General features: G+C 38.4%; 1 protein-coding gene across 1 annotated transcript in view; it reads left to right on the forward strand.

The window, feature by feature from the left end:
* NDUFAF2 (NADH:ubiquinone oxidoreductase complex assembly factor 2) overlaps positions 1-19,299 on the forward strand; it is a 174,373-nt gene that overhangs the window by 95,648 nt on the left and 59,426 nt on the right. The window contains exon 2 of the mRNA XM_047086868.1: positions 8,861-8,950. Coding sequence (XP_046942824.1) covers positions 8,861-8,950 — 90 coding nt within the window. The remainder of the gene's footprint in view (positions 1-8,860; positions 8,951-19,299) is intronic.

Consider the following 19,299-nt stretch of genomic DNA (forward strand, 5'->3'; position numbering starts at 1 on the left):
CCCCTCCTGAAGTGGATCACCTAAGGAGAAGCGAGCTAAGCCTGCCCCTCCTGCCCCCGTGCACCTTGCCTACCCACCCCAGCTAATGCGCCAGATCCCCAGCACCACAAGCCTGGCAGTGTGCAAGTAGCCCAGACGGGCCACGCCACACCACAGTGAATCCCGCCCCTAGGAGAGGGGAAGAGAAGGCACACACCAGTCTGACTGTGGCCCCAGCGGGGGGCTGGGGGCAGACATCAGGTCGGACTGCGGCCCCGTCCACCAACTCCAGTTATACACCACAGCACAGGGGAAGTGCCCTGCAGGTCCTCACCACTCCAGGGACTATCCAAAATGACCAAGCGGAAGAATTCCCCTCAGAAGAATCTCCAGGAAATAACTACAGCTAATGAACTGATCAAAAAGGATTTAAATAATATAACAGAAAGTGAATTTAGAATAATAGTCATAAAATTAATCCCTGGGCTTGAAAACAGTATAGAGGACAGCAGAGAATCTCTTGCTACAGAGATCAAGGGACTAAGGAACAGTCACGAGGACCTGAAAAGTGCTTTAAACGAAATGCAAAACAAAATGGAAACGACGACGGCTTGGATTGAAGAGGCAGAGGAGAGAATAGGTGAACTAGAAGATAAAGTTATGGAAAAAGAGGAAGCTGAGAGAAAGAGAGATAAAAAAAATCCAGGAGTATGAGGGGAAAATTAGAGAACTAAGTGATACACTAAAAAGAAATAATATACGCATGATTGGTATCCCAGAGGAGGAAGAGAGAGGGAAAGGTGCTGAAGGGGTACTTGAAGAAATCATAGCTGAGAACTTCCCTGAACTGGGGAAGGAAAAAGGCATTGAAATCCAAGAGGCACAGAGAACTCCCTTCAGACGTAACTTGAATCAACCTTCTGCAGGACATATCATAGTGAAACTGGCAAAATACAAGGATAAAGAGAAAATTCTGAAAGCAGCAAGGGATAAACGTGCCCTCACATATAAAGGGAGACCTATGAGACTCGTGACTTATCTCTCCTTTGAAACTTGGCAGGCCAGAAAGAATTGGCATGATATCTTCAGAGTGCTAGACAGCAAAAATATGCAGCCAAGAATCCTTTATCCAGCAAGTCTGTCATTTAGAATAGAAGGAGAGATAAAGGTCTTCCCAAACAAACAGAAACTGAAGGAATTTGTCACCACTAAACCAGCCCTACAAGAGATCCTAAGGGGGATCCTGTGAGACAAAGTACCAGAGACATCACTACAAGCATAAAACATACAGACATCACAATGACTCTACACCCGTATCTTTCTGTAACAACACTGAATGTAAATGGATTAAATGCGCCAACCAAAAGACATAGGGTATCAGAATGGATAAAAAAACAAGACCCATCTATTTGCTGTCTACAAGAGACTCATTTTAGACCTGAGGACACCTTTAGATTGAGAGTGAGGGGATGGAGAACTATTTATCATGCTACTGGAAGCCAGAAGAAAGCTGGAGTAGCCATACTTATATCAGACAAACTAGACTTTAAATTAAAGGCTGTAACAAGAGATGAAGAAGGGCATTATATAATAATCACAGGGTCTATCCATCAGGAAGAGCTAACAATTATAAATGTCTATGCGCCGAATACCGGAGCCCCCAAATATATAAAACAATTACTCATAAACATAAGCAACCTTATTGATAAGAATGTGGTAATTGCAGGGGACTTTAACACCCCACTTACAGAAATGGATAGATCATCTAGACACACGGTCAATAAAGAAACAAGGGCCCTGAATGAGACACTGGATCAGATGGACTTGACAGATATATTTAGAACTCTGCATCCCAAAGCAACAGAATATACTTTCTTCTCGAGTGCACATGGAACATTCTCCAAGATAGATCATATACTGGGTCACAAAACAGCCCTTCATAAGTTTACAAGAATTGAAATCATACCATGCATACTTTCAGACCACAATGCTATGAAGCTTGAAATCACCCACAGGAAAAAGTCTGGAAAACCTCCAAAAGCATGGAGGTTAAAGAACACCCTACTAACGAATGAGTGGGTCAACCAGGCAATTAGAGAAGAAATCAAAAAATATATGGAAACAAACGAAAATGAAAATACAACAATCCAAACGCTTTGGGACGCAGCGAAGGCAGTCCTGAGAGGAAAATACATAGCAATCCAGGCCTATCTCAAGAAACAAGAAAAATCCCAAATACAAAATCTAACAGCACACCTAAAGGAAATAGAAGCAGAACAGCAAAGGCAGCCTAAACCCAGCAGAAGAAGAGAAATAATAAAGATCAGAGCAGAAATAAACAATATAGAATCTAAAAAAACTGTAGAGCAGATCAACGAAACCAAGAGTTGGTTTTTTGAAAAAATAAACAAAATTGACAAACCTCTAGCCAGGCTTCTCAAAAAGAAAAGGGAGATGACCCAAATAGATAAAATCATGAATGAAAATGGAATGATTACAACCAATCCCTCAGAGATACAAACAATTATCAGGGAATACTATGAAAAATTATATGCCAACAAATTGGACAACCTGGAAGAAATGGACAAATTCCTCAACACCCACACGCTTCCAAAACTCAATCAGGAGGAAATAGAAAGCTTGAACAGACCCATAACCAGCGAAGAAATTGAATCGGTTATCAAAAATCTGCCAACAAATAAGAGTCCAGGACCAGATGGCTTCCCAGGGGAGTTCTACCAGACGTTTAAAGCAGAGATAATACCTATCCTTCTCAAGCTATTCCAAGAAATAGAAAGGGAAGGAAAACTTCCAGACTCATTCTATGAAGCCAGTATTACTTTGATTCCTAAACCAGACAGAGACCCAGTCAAAAAAGAGAACTACAGGCCAATATCCCTGATGAATATGGATGCCAAAATTCTCAATAAGATACTAGCAAATCGAATTCAACAGCATATAAAAAGAATTATTCACCATGATCAAGTGGGATTCATTCCTGGGATGCAGGGCTGGTTCAACATTCGCAAATCAATCAACGTGATACATCACATTAACAAAAAAAAAAAGAGAAGAACCATATGATCCTGTCAATCGATGCAGAAAAGGCCTTTGACAAAATCCAGCACCCTTTCTTAATAAAAACCCTTGAGAAAGTCGGGATAGAAGGAACATACTTAAAGATCATAAAAGCCATTTATGAAAAGCCCACAGCTAACATCATCCTCAACGGGGAAAAACTGAGAGCTTTTTCCCTGAGATCAGGAACACGACAGGGATGCCCACTCTCACCGCTGTTGTTTAACATAGTGCTGGAAGTTCTAGCATCAGCAATCAGACAACAAAAGGAAATCAAAGGCATCAAAATTGGCAAAGATGAAGTCAAGCTTTCGCTTTTGCAGATGACATGATATTATACATGGAAAATCCAATAGACTCCACCAAAAGTCTGCTAGAACTGATACATGAATGCAGCAAATTTGCAGGATACAAAATCAATGTACAGAAATCAGTTGCATTCTTATACACTAACAATGAAGCAACAGAAAGACAAAGAAACTGATCCCATTCACAATTGCACCAAGAAGCATAAAATACCTAGGAATAAATCTAACCAAAGATGTAAAAGATCTGTATGCTGAAAACTATAGAAAGCTTATGAAGGTAATTGAAGAAGATATAAAGAAATGGGAAGACATTCCCTGCTCATGGATTGCAAGAATAAATATTGTCAAAATGCCAATACTACCCAAAGCTATCTACACATTCAATGCAATCCCAATCAAAATTGCACCAGCATTCTTCTCGAAACTAGAACAAGCAATCCTAAAATTCATATGGAACCACAAAAGGCCCCGAATAGCCGAAGTCATTTTGAAGAAGAAGACCAAAGCAGGAGGCATCACAATCCCAGACTTTAGCCTCTACTACAAAGCTGTCATCATCAAGACAGCATGGTATTGGCCCAAAAACAGACACATAGACCAATGGAATAGAATAGAAACCCCAGAACTAGACCCACAAATGTATGGCCAACTCATCTTTGACAAAGCAGGAAAGAACATTCAATGGAAAAAAGACAGTCTCTTTAACAAATGGTGCTGGGAGAACTGGACAGCAACATGCAGAAGGTTGAAACTAGACCACTTTCTCACACCACTCACAAAAATAAACTCAAAATGGATAAAGGACCTAAATGTGAGACAGGAAACCATCAAAACCTTAGAGGAGAAAGCAGGAAAAGACCTCTCTGACCTCAGCCGTAGCAATCTCTTACTCGACACATCTCCAAAGGCAAAGGAATTAAAAGCAAAAGTGAATTACTGGGACCTTATGAAGATAAAAAGCTTCTGCACAGCAAAGGAAACAACCAACAAAACTAAAAGGCAACCAACGGAATGAGAAAAGATATTTGCAAATGACATATCGGACAAAGGGCTAGTATCCAAAATCTATAAAGAGCTCACCAAACTCCACACCCGAAAAACAAATAACCCAGTGAAGAAATGGGCAGAAAACATGAATAGACACTTCTCTAAAGAAGACATCCGGATGGCCAACAGGCACATGAAAAGATGTTCAACGTGGCTCCTCATCAGGGAAATACAAATCAAAACCACACTCAGGTATCACCTCACGCCAGTCAGAGTGGCCAAAATGAACAAATCAGGAGACTATAGATGCTGGAGAGGATGTGGAGAAACGGGAACCCTCTTGCACTGTTGGTGGGAATGCAAATTGGTGCAGCCGCTCTGGAAAGCAGTGTGGAGGTTCCTCAGAAAATTAAAAATAGACCTACCCTATGACCCAGCAATAGCACTGCTAGGAATTTACCCAAGGGATACAGGAGTACTGATGCATAGGGGCACTTGTACCCCAATGTTTATAGCAGCACTCTCAACAATAGCCAAATTATGGAAAGAGCCTAAATGTCCATCAACTGATGAATGGATAAAGAAATTGTGGTTTATATACACAATGGAATACTACGTGGCAATGAGAAAAAATGAAATATGGCCTTTTGTAGCAACGTGGATGGAACTGGAGAGTGTGATGCTAAGTGAAATAAGCCATACAGAGAAAGACAGATACCATATGGTTTCACTCTTATGTGGATCCTGAGAAACTTAAGAGAAACCCATGGGGGAGGGGAAGGAAAAAAAAAAAAAAAGAGGTTAGAGTGGGAGAGAGCCAAAGCATAAGAGACTGTTAAAAACTGAGAACAAACTGAGGGTTGATGGGGGGTGGGAGGGAGGGAGGGTGGGTGATGGGTATTGAGGAGGGCACCTTTTGGGATGAGCACTGGGTGTTGTATGGAAACCAATTTGACAAATTTCATATATTAAAAAAAAAAAAGAAAACTCTATGTTCACAAAGAATGGAAGTGAAAAAGGCAAATAATGTTCTTAGTATTGTTACTAAAATAGTGTTGGCCTCTCATTCCCTTTAAAAAGGTAACATATTGTTGGGGTGCCTGGATGGCTCAGTCGGTTGAGCGCCCGACTTTGGCTCAGGTCATGATCTCACAGTTGGTGAGTTCAAGCCCCACATCGGGCTCTGTGATGACAGCTCAGAGCCTGGAGCCTGCCTCGGATTCTGTGTCTCCCTCCCTCTATCCCTTCCCCACTCATGCTCTCTCTCTCTGTCTCTCAAAAATGAATAAACGTTGAAAAAAAAAAAAGGTAAAATATTGTCATTTCTGCTATCTTTAAATCCATATACCACTGACCATTATGATCCACTTGGATTCAAACTTTTGTTTTGGCTGGTTTTTTAAAATTTTTTTATTATTATGTTTATTTATTTTGAGAGAGAGAGAGAGACAGAGTACGAGTGGGGGAGGGGCAGAGAGAGAGGGAGACAGAATCCAAAGCAAGGTTCTAGGCTCTGAGCTGTCAGCACACAGCGTGACATAGGGCTGGAACCCATGAGTGTGAGATCATGCCCTGAGTCGAAGTCAGACGCTCAACCAACTGAGCCACCCAGGTGCCCCTGTTTTGACTGTTTTATTAAAGCTGTTGTTTTACTATTAATTAAATTAAAGTAATTAAATATAATTAAAATTGTGCATTGTTTTACATAATAATCCTCACTGAGCACCAGAGTCAATTGTTTATTGTTGTATTAGGACTTATTAAGCCAATACGTGTGTTAGATTAATGTTTTTGTTATCAAATTAATTTTTAAATGTAAATTAGACCCTAAAGTTTTTACACCTGACCAGGTACTTAAATTTGATCTGTTTGTAAAGATGGAAATTTTTTGCCCTGATAAGTAGGATTATCTTTACAACTATTATATGAAAGCATATTAGTACAAATAAGTGTACAATTTGTGTATAATTTCTTACTCAGTGAGAGGGATAGACTTCATTCCCAGTTCTTAAAAATTATGGAAGTAGGACTTATTACAAAGAATGGAGTAGTTTTAAAACAATTTATTTGGGGGCAAGAACTTACATCTGATTACAAAAAATTTATTCAATAAACTAATAGCCTTATTTTGTATATGTAATTTTTTTTATATCTTTGATGTCTTCTATTTATAAATAAGATTTTCTCAGCAATTATCAAGGAATTAGCTAAACTAACTCATGTGTTACTCTGTCTTTTCATTTATACACAAATAAGTATTGCTTATGATTTTTAAAAATCTTGGGAGACTTTAAATTGATAGACCTAAGAGATAAGAGATAGGATGTTATTTTTTTTTTATCACAGACATTGAAATATACTTGTATTATATATGCCTTTAGTGGTGGTACTGAGACTGGTAAACCTCTTTATCCTCTTCTCTGCTAAATTTTTTGATGTACATTTAAAAGCTTATAGAACACACACCTACCTTCAGAAGACAATTTGTTAGCATTTTGTGTTTTAGATGGTAGTTTTCCTTTCTGTACTTGTGATTGCTAAAAGGACATATATCTTCATATTCAGATGAGAGCTATATGAAGGCACAGGTATTTTGATTCTTCCAAACATTTTAAAAATTGTCATGTAAACATACTTTAGTGTATGCTAAATTTATGATAACTTTTGTTATTACCTGTTTATATATATAGATACAAATAGCATTTTAGTAAAGACACTTAGATATTTTGAGCCTCTACTATGAGAGTAATGCACCTCTCATTGTTACAGGCTCCTTTTACTCTGACTCTTGTCCCTACAACTAGAGGCTTTACTGCTAATACCGTGACTTACTGTTAATTTATTGGGTAAGGTAAGCAAAAGGTTAGTGCCTTTTATAAAACTTGGGGAACCTCTGTGTTAAGATTAAATCACCTTGATTCACTGAGTCCATAATGAAATGCAGAATTTCCCTAACCGCATACTTCACAGTTATTACCTATTGATGGCTTGTCCATGAAATCTCAGCCTTTCACTTATTATTACTAAGGCAAAGGAAATACCACTAGTCACTTATTCTTCTTAGGCTATCCTTTTGTGGCTTCCTTTCTCCCGCATACTCACTCCGAGGAATTTCCTTGGTCTGCAATTGAAGGAATTTTTAGTTGGTAGAATTTCAGGCAGAGATTTGCAACAAGGTCATTTTGCTTAATTATGTCATTCAGTCTATTTAGCATAGTGTAAGGTTGGTCATGGAGTGGGAAGAGAAAGTAGTATTTTGTAAAGGCCAGATTTCTCTCCCTGACTAGTGTAATTATTGTTAAGCCATGCTCCTCCTCTTATACTTACTCACCATGGTCTTCTCTGTTTCAGCTTGCATTCCCTGAGTAGGCAGGCACACTCACTAACTTTTGGGAATTACCAACTTCACCTGGTTTCCCTAGGCTCAAAGGCTCACTGAGAAGGGAACATGTTTTGAAACCACCAGTTTGACAAAGCTGCTCTGAAGGATATAATTGAGACTGTGGAAACAGAAGAAAATACCAGATAGTTTTATATCTTTTTTATGAACCTAAAATACCTGTTAATCAAATTTTTATTATTGAGATAAGTAAGCCTATTGCATTCTCATCCCATCCCTGATTCCTCTATACCTTTTTCTTTACTGCTCCATTTGCTTTCTTGTTTCTACACTGCTACCATCCTGTACCAGTGTGATCTCACATTCGTAGTTCCCCAGTTTTTGCCTTCTTGATTTAGATCCAGTAAGAGGTAATCACTCACATAGGTCATAGAATCGAACCCATAAGTTGGTTCCCTTGGGTTTGCCAGTATACTGTGGTGGTGGGATGGCAGCAGGATCTTGTGGTTCCTTACATAGTAGGGGGTGTGAGTAGCTGTTCCCTTGGGCAGTCATAGCAGCCGCTGGCACCTCTAATACAAATACTTGTAGAATTTGAAGGAGTTGAACACTGTTGATTATTAAAATGGTTTTTTGTATGTATTTTTTTTTTGGCCATTTGTGCCCTAAGATTAATTAGTTCCTTTTTTTTTTTTAACAAAATCTACATTTACTCTACCAAAATTAATTTTGCATGCTGTGGTAGAAAATTTTAAATTTTTGTAGTAAGTTTAGAATTTGCTTTTTCTTTAAAAAAATTTTTTTTATTGTTTATTTTAGAGACAGAGAGTAGAGCACAAGCAGGGTCGGGGCATAGAGAGAGGGGGACAGAATCTGAAACAGGCTCCAGGCTCTGAGCTGTCAAGCAGAGAACCTGACATGGGGCTCAAACCCATGAACCATGAGATCATAACCTGAGCTGAAGTTGGACGCTCAATGAACTGAGCCAACCAGGCCCCTAGAATTTGCTTTTTCTAACAAAACTAACTCTAAATGGAATCTCTTCTTTGTCCTGATAATTCTTTTACCAAATAAGGAGTTGTGAAATATCCAAAGAGAAAATATTACTTGTAGTAACTACTGTGTCATGACTTCCTTTAAAAATAATGTAATCACTTTTGTCTTGTAGGACAGACTATTCGAGAGAAAAGAATTATAGAAACAGCAAATAAAAGAGAAGTCGACTATGAAGTAGGGGATATCCCAACAGAATGGGAAGGTAAGTTTGTGTTTTTACTAGTATCTTCTGGAAGGCAAATTGTTTATACAAAATTAACAGAAGCAGGTATAATTATATGTTTATTCTTTTTACAAAAATTTTAGTAATCCGAATCCATGACCTTTTTAAAAGATATTCCATTTCTTTAAACATTGTGAAGGTGTCACACTTTAGTAAGGAAACACATATACAGTGAAAGGAACTTTTTAAAAAAAATTTTTTATGTTTATTTATTTTTGAGAGAGAGACAGAGGGTGAGCAGGGTAGGGGAAGAGAGAGAGGGAGACACAGAATCCGAAGCAGGCTCCAGGGTCTGAGCTGTCAACACAGAGCCCGACGTGGGGCTCAAACCACAAGCCGTGAGGTCATGACCTGAGCCAAAGTTGGAGGCCCAAACGACTGAGCCACCCAGGCACCCCCAGTGAAAGGAACTTTTAAACATTAGCTGAGCTGGTACTAGGGTGAGCTGAGCAAAGCTCCTATAATACAGACTTGACAGAGGCACTCACTTTCATGTGCTGACTGTGCAGTCGCACACTCCCAGAGTTCAAATATTGTTTCTGGCACAGAATACCTACATGAACTTGGGAAAGTAAATTCATTCTTCTCAGTCTTAGTTTACTCTTTCATAAACTGTGAATAATACTTGCTGTTACCATCTGGAATATTTGCTCAACTTAAAATGACCCTGTTAGCTCATCCTCTGTTAAGACAAGGATGGACACTTGATCCCTATCAGGACTTTGGAATTAAGATAAGAGACCAAAGTGAGATATAACAGTAGCAGTCAGTCTTTCAGTATGGCTGGAACAATAACATATGATTATGGGTAGTTATCTTCAATCTACTATCTAAGCTTTGTTGCAGGAAAAGCTGATCTATTAAGAAGAAAATGGAAACCAGTCTGCAAAAAGAAATAGTGAGACAGAATGTTTCCTAAGTTTCCTGAAAGTTTCCAGTCCTCTCTTCGATTTCTATCTAAATGTAGTTCAGCTGCACATCTGCCTTTGAGTATTAGTGCTACTCCATATCCTTGTTCTAAATTTTCCCTTTTCCCTTACCAGTTCTTTGCCTAGTACCTGACACATGCTAAATGTTCAGTAAATATATATTGAATACGTGAAATCCAGCTTGAATTAGCTTTTGTTATTTGCATCTAAAAGAGCTTTACCTAGAATACCAATATGTATCTTTTTCTTTCTGATTATACCAATATTTATTTTATATCACTTATCACTTACCCAGTATTTACTTGTCTACCTGGTATTATAATCATTTTTTATAATCATTGCTGTTTATAATCATTATTTATAATTATTATAATGTTTTTTTTAATTTTTTTTAACGTTTATTTATTTTTGAGACAGAGAGAGACAAAGCATGAATGGGGGAGGGTCAGAGAGAGAGGGAGACACAGAATCTGAAACAGGCTCCAGGCTCTGAGCGGTCAGCACAGAGCCCGACACGGGGCTCGAACTCACGGACCGCGAGATCGTGACCTGAGCCGAAGTCGGCGGCCCAACCGACTGAGCCACCCAGGCGCTCCTTAATTTTTTTAAATGTTTATTTATTTTGGAGAAAGAGAGACAGAGTGCAAGAAGGGGAGGGGCAGAGAGAGAGGGGATACAGAATCTGAAGCAGGCTCCAAGCTCTGAGGTGCCAGCACAGAGCCTGACATGGGGCTCGAACCCACAAACTGTGAGATCAAGACCTGAGCCGAAGTCAGATGCTCAACCGACTGAGCCACCCAGGCACCCCATGATCATTATAATATTTAATCATCACAACAATCCTATGAGGTAGACACTGTAATTATACCCATTTAATAGGGAATCTAAGGTCTAGAAAGATTAGATATACTGCCTATGTTATACGGCTACAAACTGCAAATAGTAGACCTACTGCATCCTGGCAGGTGAAGCATACTCTACTTGTGATAACTATAGGCATTAAGTTACTTTTATGCCAGTATGTGAGTATAAATATTTCTTCGGGATTATCTTTTCTGTTTTACCTTATTAGCTTTGAAAATATCAGAACTATGAGAAAAGAACATAAAAATGGGTAGAGACCAGAGATTTTTTGAAGAAATGCAGAATATAAACTGACAACTTCTAGCAGCAATAATTGAGATTGTAACAGACTTTCCAATGTTATGAGCTACATTCACGATTCTTAAATAATGCCTGTACCTCCTTATGAGTCTATTTTATCATTTTTTCCAAAAATAGTATAGAGTTAAAATGTTTATAAAAAATAGAGTTACAAATAAACAAATAGGTATTGACTCGTTTTTCAAAAACTTTGAGACTTTCAAGGAATTAAAATGAAGTTCTAATGATTTTTTTAATGTTTATTTTTATTTTTGAGAGAGAGACAGAGACAGAGACAGAGCACAAGCTGGGGAGGAGCAGAAAGAGAATCCAAAGCAGGCTCCAGGCTCCAAGCTGTCAGCACCAAGCCCAACACGGGGCTCGAACCCATAAACCATGAGATCATGACCTGAGCCAAAGTTGGATGCTTAACTGACTCAGTCACCTAGGAATCCCAGTTCTAATGCTTTTTATGGCTTTGTCCTGATCCAATAATTCAGCATAAGTATCCTGTGAGTCTTACCCTTAACATAAATGTATCAACCAAACACTGAAAATAAAATTATTCTCATAGTGGTACATATCAATTAAATGTAAAAAATAATTCCATACCATGAAAAAGTAAAGTAAAATAAAATAAATACACAACACACTATATTAAAAAAAAAGAAAGGAAAGAGAAAGAAAACTTTTAAAGTAAATAGTGTCAACACCAAATGAATCTAAAGTATTTTCAGATCTAGATGAATATTTGTCAGTTATTAGTAGAGTAGCGGTCCCCAAAATGTATGGGGGTACGTGTTAGATGGATGCACTCTTCATTCATTCATTCTTTTAGTAAGTATCTGTGGCGGACCTCTGCACTCATAGAGTTTACTTTCTGGACTGGGAGAGTAGGTGGGAGAAAGACAATAAACCAGACAAATAACTACATAGTATGTTAATGGCCACAGAAAATAAAACAGGAGAGAGGAAATAGGGAGTGTTGGGGAGAGTTTTGCAGTTTTAAATACTGTAATGAAAAGGCATTACTGAGGAAATGACTTGGAATAAAGGCAGAAGAAGGAGCTGGTTATGCAGATAAGTAGTAGAGGAGCATTCCTGGAGAGTGAGTGCAAAAGCCCTGAGGCAGGAGCATGCTCAGATGTTTAATGAACAGCAAGGAAGCCAGTGTGATTGGAACAGAACCAGAGGGAAATTAATGTATGAAGTTAGAAAAGTAAGAGTATACCCAGTCTTGTAGGACCTTATAGATAATTTAAGGACCTTGGCTTTTACTCTGAGTGAGATTGAATGCCATGGAAGGTTTTGAAAAGAGTAGTCATATGCTTTGTTATATTTAACAGCATCACTCTGGCTGCTGCACTGCAGAGACTTAAGAGGGCACAGGCAAAACATGGAGACAGGAGGCTCCTAATAATTTAGGCAAGGAGTAACTGTGACTTGAACCAGAGTAGGGGTGGGAGTGGTAAGAAGTAGTCGCATTCTGGGTCTTGTAAAAGCAGACCCAGTGGGATTTGCTGATAGATTGGATATGGAATGTAAGAGAAAGGAGAGCAGTCAGTGATGCCTTTTAAGCTCTTGGCCTCACCTGGAAAAAATGGACTGTTTTTCTATGCTGTTGACTCTGAGGGCAATCCTGTGGGAGGAGCAAGTTGGGGCGGGGGGAATGAGATCAATTTTGGAAATGTTAAGTTTGAGATATCTATTAGACATCGAAGGAAAGATAGTAAGTTGTATATAAGCCAAGAATTTAGTGGAAAATTTTGGGCTAGAGATAAAATTTGGGAGTTGACAGCTAATAAATGGTGTTTAGCATTGGGAGACTGGATGAGTTCACAAAGAGAATAAGTGTAAAGAGAAGATGAGACGTTCAGAGACTGTCCTGTCGACTGCTCCAGGGTTTAGAGACAGTGAAGACAAGAAAGAAGTAGCCAGAAAAGGAGAAGAAGAAGAAGAAGAAGAAGAAGAAGAAGAAGAAGAAGAAGAAGAAAAAGAAGGAGGAGGAGGAGGAGGAGGAGGAGGAGGAGGAGGAGGAGGGGAAGGGGAAGGAGAAGGAAAGTTTCATGTGCTGGAAGCTAATTTTCAAGGAGGATGGTTCAACCATTTAATGGTTCAACCATTAAATGAAGCTTGAGAATTAATTCTTTGCTTTAGGAACAAAGGACTCCATGATCCTGCCAAAAAATAGTGTGTAGGGTGTTAGGAACAAAAGCCTGATAAAGAAAGGATAGCAAAAGAATATTTGGAGGGAATGAGTATAGACAATGCTTCTGAGGAATTTGTGTGTAAAAGGGAATGAGTATTGAAGCAGACACTGGGTGGGAAAGTAAAGAGAGCAATTTTATGTTTTATTGTTTAAAATTTTTTTGATGTTTATTTCTTTTTGAGAGAGAGAGAGCCAATGCAAGTGGGGGAGGGACAGAGAGAGAGGGGACAGATTATCCAAAATGGACTCCACGCTGACAGCAGAGAGCCCGATGTGAGGCTTCCACTCAGGTATTGTGAGATCATGACCTGAGCCTAGTTCAGACGCTTAACTGCCTGAGCCACCCAGATGTCCCTATGTTTTGTTGTGTTTTAAAGATAGGAGAAGTAACCAAATTATTTTTTTCTAAGAATAGAATTTAGTGATTCATCACTTACATATAACATCTAGTGCTCATCCCAACAGGTGTCCTCCTTAATGCTCCTCACCCTTTTAGCCCCTCTCGCCACCCAATCACCCAATACTCTGCCAGTAACCTTCAGTTGGTTCTCTGTATTTAAGAGTCTCTTATGTTTTTTCTCCATGTCTGTCTTTATATTATTTTTGCTTCCCTTCCCTTATGTTTATCTGTTTTGTTTCTTAAATTCCACATATGAGTGAAATCATATGATATTTGTCTTTCTCTGATGGACTTATTTCACTTAGCATAATAATCTCTAGTTCCATCAACATTGTTGCAAATGGCAAGGTTTTATTCTTTTTGACTGCCAAGTAATACTCGTGTGTGTGTGTGTGTGTGTGTGTGTGTGTGTGTGTGTGTGTGAGTGTGTGTGTGTGTGTGTGTGTGTGTGTGTGTGTGTGTATGTGTGTGTGTGTACCACATCTTCTTTATTCATTCATCAGTCGATGAATATTTGGGCTCTGTCTATACTTTGGGCTGTTGTTGATAGCACTACTATAAAGATTGGAGTGCATGTGTCCCTTTGAAACAGCACTCCTTTATCCTTTGGATAAACACCTAGTAGTGCAATTGCTGGGGCGGAGGGTAGTTCTATTTTTAATTTTTTGAGGAAGTTCCATACTGTTTTCCAGAGTGGTTGCACCAGTTTGCATTCCCACTAGTGGTGCAAAAGGGTTCCTCTTTCTCCGCATCCTTGCCAACATCTGTTGTTGCCTGAAATGTTAATTTTAGCCATTCTGACAGGCGTGAGGTGGTATCTCATTGTGGTTTTAATTTGTATTTCCCTGATGATAAGTGATGTTGAGCATATTTTATGTGTCTGTGAGCCATCTGAATGTCTTCTTTCAAAAAAGTGTCTGATCATGTATTTTGCCCATTTCTTCACTGGATTATTTGAGTTTGGTAAGTTCTTTATAGATTTTGGATACTAACCCTTTATCAGATAAGGTCATTTGCAGATATCTTCTCTCATTCCTTAAGCACTGCCTTTTAGTTTTGCTGATTGTTTCCTTCATGGTGCAGAAGCTTTTTATCTTGATGAAGTCCCAATAGTTCATTTTTGCTTTGGTTTCCCTTGACTCTGGAGACATGTCAAGTAAGAAGTTGCTGTGGTGGAAGTCAAAGAGGTTGTTACCTATTTTCTCCTCTAGGATTTTGTTTTTATGTTTATTTTTGAGAGAGAGAGAGAGAGAGAGAGAGAGAGAGAGAAAGTGAGAGAGAGAGAATATGTGAGCTGGGAAGGGGCTGAGAGAGAAGGAGACACAGAATCTGAATCAGGCTGCAGGCTCTGAGTTGTCAGTACAGAGCCTGATGTGGGGCTTGAACTCACAAACCATGAGATCATGACCTGAGCTGAAGTCAGACACTGAACTGACTAAGCCACCCAGGCATCCCTCTCCTCTAGGATTTTGATGGCTTCCTGTCTTACATTGAGGTCTTTCATCCATTTTGAGTTTATTTTTGTGTATGGTATAAGAAAGTGGTCCAGGTTCATTCTTTTGCATGTTGCTGTCCAGTTTTCCCAACACCATTTGCTGAAGAGACTGTCTTTTTTCATTGGATATTCTTTCCTACTTTGTCAAAGATTAGTTGGCCATACATTTGTGAGTCCATTTCTGGATTCTTTATTCTGTTCCATTGATCTGAGTGTCTGTTCTTGTGCCAGTACCATACTGTCTTGATGATTACAGCTTTGTAATACATCTTGAAGTCCAGCATTATGATGTCTCCAGCCTTAGGTTTCTTTTTCGGGATTGTTTTGGCTATTCAGAGAAGTAACCAGATTTTTAAATAATGATGGGGAAGAACCAACCAAAAAGGAAGCATTAATAATGCAAGAGAGAGTGACCTTGAGGTGAGATGGAGTCTAGTACGTATGTGAAAGAATTGGCCTTTGACAAGAGCATGGAAAGTTCATCAGTTGTAATAGCAAGAAAGTAGAGTATACAGCCATAGGTACAGATAGGCACATAGATGTGATGGTGAGAATTTGTGTAAATTCCCTTTTGATTCCTCCAGATGAAGCACAGAATGGTTAAATAACTTCCTAAGTACAAACAGCAGCTGCAACCAAGATTTTAAACCAAAATATCTGTCCCTAAATCTTTACTCTTCATACTATATTGCCTACCTCATTGCATACTATGCATACTATTGCATACTATATTGCCTACTTCATTAATAACGTGGCTAATTCTTACTTACTCTGAGTTTTAGAGCACACATTGAGTTCCTTTGGAACTCCTTTCTGACCCCACCTCTCACCTCCTAGTGCTATGTGGCATGCTTCTCCCCCCCCCCCCATCTCACTTTATGGCTTCCCAAACATTAAACTTAAACCACTGTAGATTTTTCCATGTTACCTCATCTACCTCCTCTCCCCAGACTAAAAGACACTTTAGGTTACAGTTCTTACTGTGTTCATCATTGTAGTCTTAGGGCCTTGCTCAACACTTAACATAAAATAAGTGCAAGCTCAATCAATATCTGTTGAATGAATGAATTTTAAATTGAAAGTACGTAAGGAAGAGATATTGGGGAGTTCTGCTGACTTGCTATAAATAGTCCATTTTGAAAAGAAACACACACAACAGCACGCCAGGGCAATTAGTTCCAAACGTATGGAGCACTTAGACAAAGTTTTAGTTATGGGAGATAGTATAGTGCTAGCTGTCCAACAGTCTTACAGTCTCAGGGAAGCTTTTGAGTTTCATCCATGGCTTAATGGATAGTTCTTACATAGAGCCTCTCAAAATCTCTATCCCCATAATTCAGATGACATTTTAGCTTCTAGTTTTGTTTCTTTTGTGTGTGTGTGTGTGTGTGTGTGTGTGGTTGTTTTTGGTAGCTTTAAGCTTGTTTGATATTGACAGTAATAAACATTGATGAGGACCCTAAAATACATGCCAAGTAGTGGGAAGAGACAGAAAGGCCCTGATCCAGCATTTCTTTCTGGTAGAAAGTTAAACTTTACTTATCAGACATATTTCTTAAAATATAAGAATAAAACCTCATAATAAGGTTAGGTAAAAATTACTTTTTAGATACATTAGACTAAACCTGTCTAATTAACACAATTAATAATGAACATCTCGGTATGTGATATGCACTTGTATTGCTTTAGTATTATTAATAATTGTTTAGCATGCTTTCTTAGGTTACAGGAATTCCCCACCAAACACTTTCAAAGTGAGCTTCATAAAATAATGGCCAGGACATAATATTATCCTCATCCCAGCATCAGAAGACCTAGGTCCTTAATCATTTGGGGCAAATCATATTACCTCTGTGTTTTTCATATGTAAAATTAAAAGGCTCTATATATGTCTGGTGTTCTATGATTATATGACTCTAGAAGTGTTTCTAATCAACTTATGCCCCAGCCCAGCATCTGGACCTACTGTTGAACCAAATTGTTTGGCTGGGAATTACTGACAGTTCTTGGTGGTCTTCATCAGGTGATAGGATAGCTATATGTATTAGTGATCCACTGCTGCATAACAAATTACCCCAAAAGTCAAAGATCTAAAATAACAAGCATTTATTATCTCACAGTTTCTGTGGATCAGGATTCTAGGCATGGCTTACATGGATCTTCTGGCTCAATGTGTCTCACAAGGCTGCAGTCAGTGTGTTGGCCTGGGCTGCAGTCATCTCAAGGCTCCTCTCAGGAATCATCCACTTGGAAGCTCATTCACATGGTTATTGTCAGGCCCTAGAGGATCTACTTCCACACTCACTCAAATGGGTATTGCCTGGCTTTATCTTTCCTGGCTGTTTGACAGAGGGCCTTATTTCCTTGATAACTGTAGCTTTATAGTTCTTGATATCAGGTAATGTTAGTCTTACAACCTAATTATTCTTTTTTTGAAGATGTTTTGGCTATCCTATATCCTTTGCATTTTCAAATGCATTTTAAAATGATCTTGGTAATTTTTGCAAAAATTCCTCCTAGGATGTTGGTTGGGATTGTGCTGAACCTATAGATCACTTTGCAAAGAACTTCTGACCCCTGGACATTATGTTTCTCTTTATTTAATTTGGGCCTTCTTTAATTTCTAAATGATAATTTTTTAATGTCAATTTTTGATTGTTCATCATTATTATTATATAAATATGCAATTGGTATTTGTATATTGATCTTGTATTCTATGACTTTACTAAGCTCAGTTATTAGTTATAATAGCTTTTTTGTAAATTTAATCAGATTTTATACCTAGAAGATCATGTTGTCTATGATTAAAGACGTTTTTTCTTTCTTTCCAACCTGGATGCCTTTCATTTTTTAAATCTTATCTGCTTGCACTGACTAGGATTTCCAGTATACTGTTGATTAGAAGGAATGAGAATGGACATTCTTGCCTTGTTCCTGATATAGTATTCTTTTTATACATTGTTGATTGGTTTATCTAAACTTCTGTTTAATGTTTTTATATCAGGGTTCTTGAGGGATATTGGTTAGTAATTTTTTTTTTCTTGTAACATCATTGCTTGGTTTTGGTGTCAGGATAATGCTGGTCTCATGAAATTAGTTTGGATATATTCCTTCTTCAATATCCTGCAAAACTTTATGTAAAGTTAAAATTATTTTAAAATTTTTTTAAGGTTTATTTTTGAGAGAGAGAGAGAGTGCACATGTAAGTGGGGGAGGGGAAGAAAGAGAGAGATACAGAATCTGAAGCAGGCCTCAGTCTCTGAGCTGTCAGCACAGGGCCTGATGCAGGACTCAGACCCATGAACTGTGAGATCATGACCTAAGCCAAAGTCGGACCCTTAAGTGACTAAGCCACCCAGGTGCCCCGAGTTAAAATTATTTTTAAAAATATTTGATAGACTTTGCTATTGAAGCCATCGGGGCCTGGACTTTTCAACTACAAATTAAATTTATTATATTCAGGATAGTCAGGGTGTCTGTATCTTCTTGAATGACCTTTGGTAGCTTGTTTCTTTTAAAGGGTCTGTCCATTTCATCTAAGTTTCCAAATGTTTTGCATAAAACTGACCATAATATGTCCTTATCATCCTTTTAATATCTTTACAATCTATAGTGATGTCACATCTGTCATTCCTAGTTGTTATGGCTGAATTGTGTCCCTCCAAATTCTACGTTGAAGCCTTAACCCCAGCACCTCAGACTGTATTTGAAGACTGCATTTGGAGATAGGGTCTTCAAAGAGATAGTTAAGTTAAAGTAAGGTTTTTAGGATGGGTCTTAATCCAATATTACTGGCATCCTTATAAGAAGAGGGAATTAGGACACAGAGGGAATAACATGTGAAGACACAGGGAAAATACAGCCATCTGTAAGCTGAGGGGAGAAACCTCAGAAGAAACTGACCTTGCTAACACCTTGATCTTAGACTTCTACCTTCCAGAATTGTGAAAAAATAAAAATAAATTCCTATTGTTTAATTGCCACTGAATCTTTGACACTTTACTTTGCTCTCGCAGCCCTGAAACTAAACAGCAAAATAATATATTAGTATTGAGTATGTTTATGATTGAATTTTATTTCCTACTGTGGGTTATCAACTGTATCTCTGTTTTGTTACTTGCATATCTGCTTTTGGTTTTGTAGACCATATCT

This window comes from Lynx rufus, unplaced genomic scaffold (genome assembly GCF_022079265.1).
Source record: "Lynx rufus isolate CCGP_SWC_20201006 ecotype Redwood Valley unplaced genomic scaffold, mLynRuf1.p SCAF_1, whole genome shotgun sequence".
Taxonomy (NCBI): domain Eukaryota; kingdom Metazoa; phylum Chordata; class Mammalia; order Carnivora; family Felidae; genus Lynx; species Lynx rufus.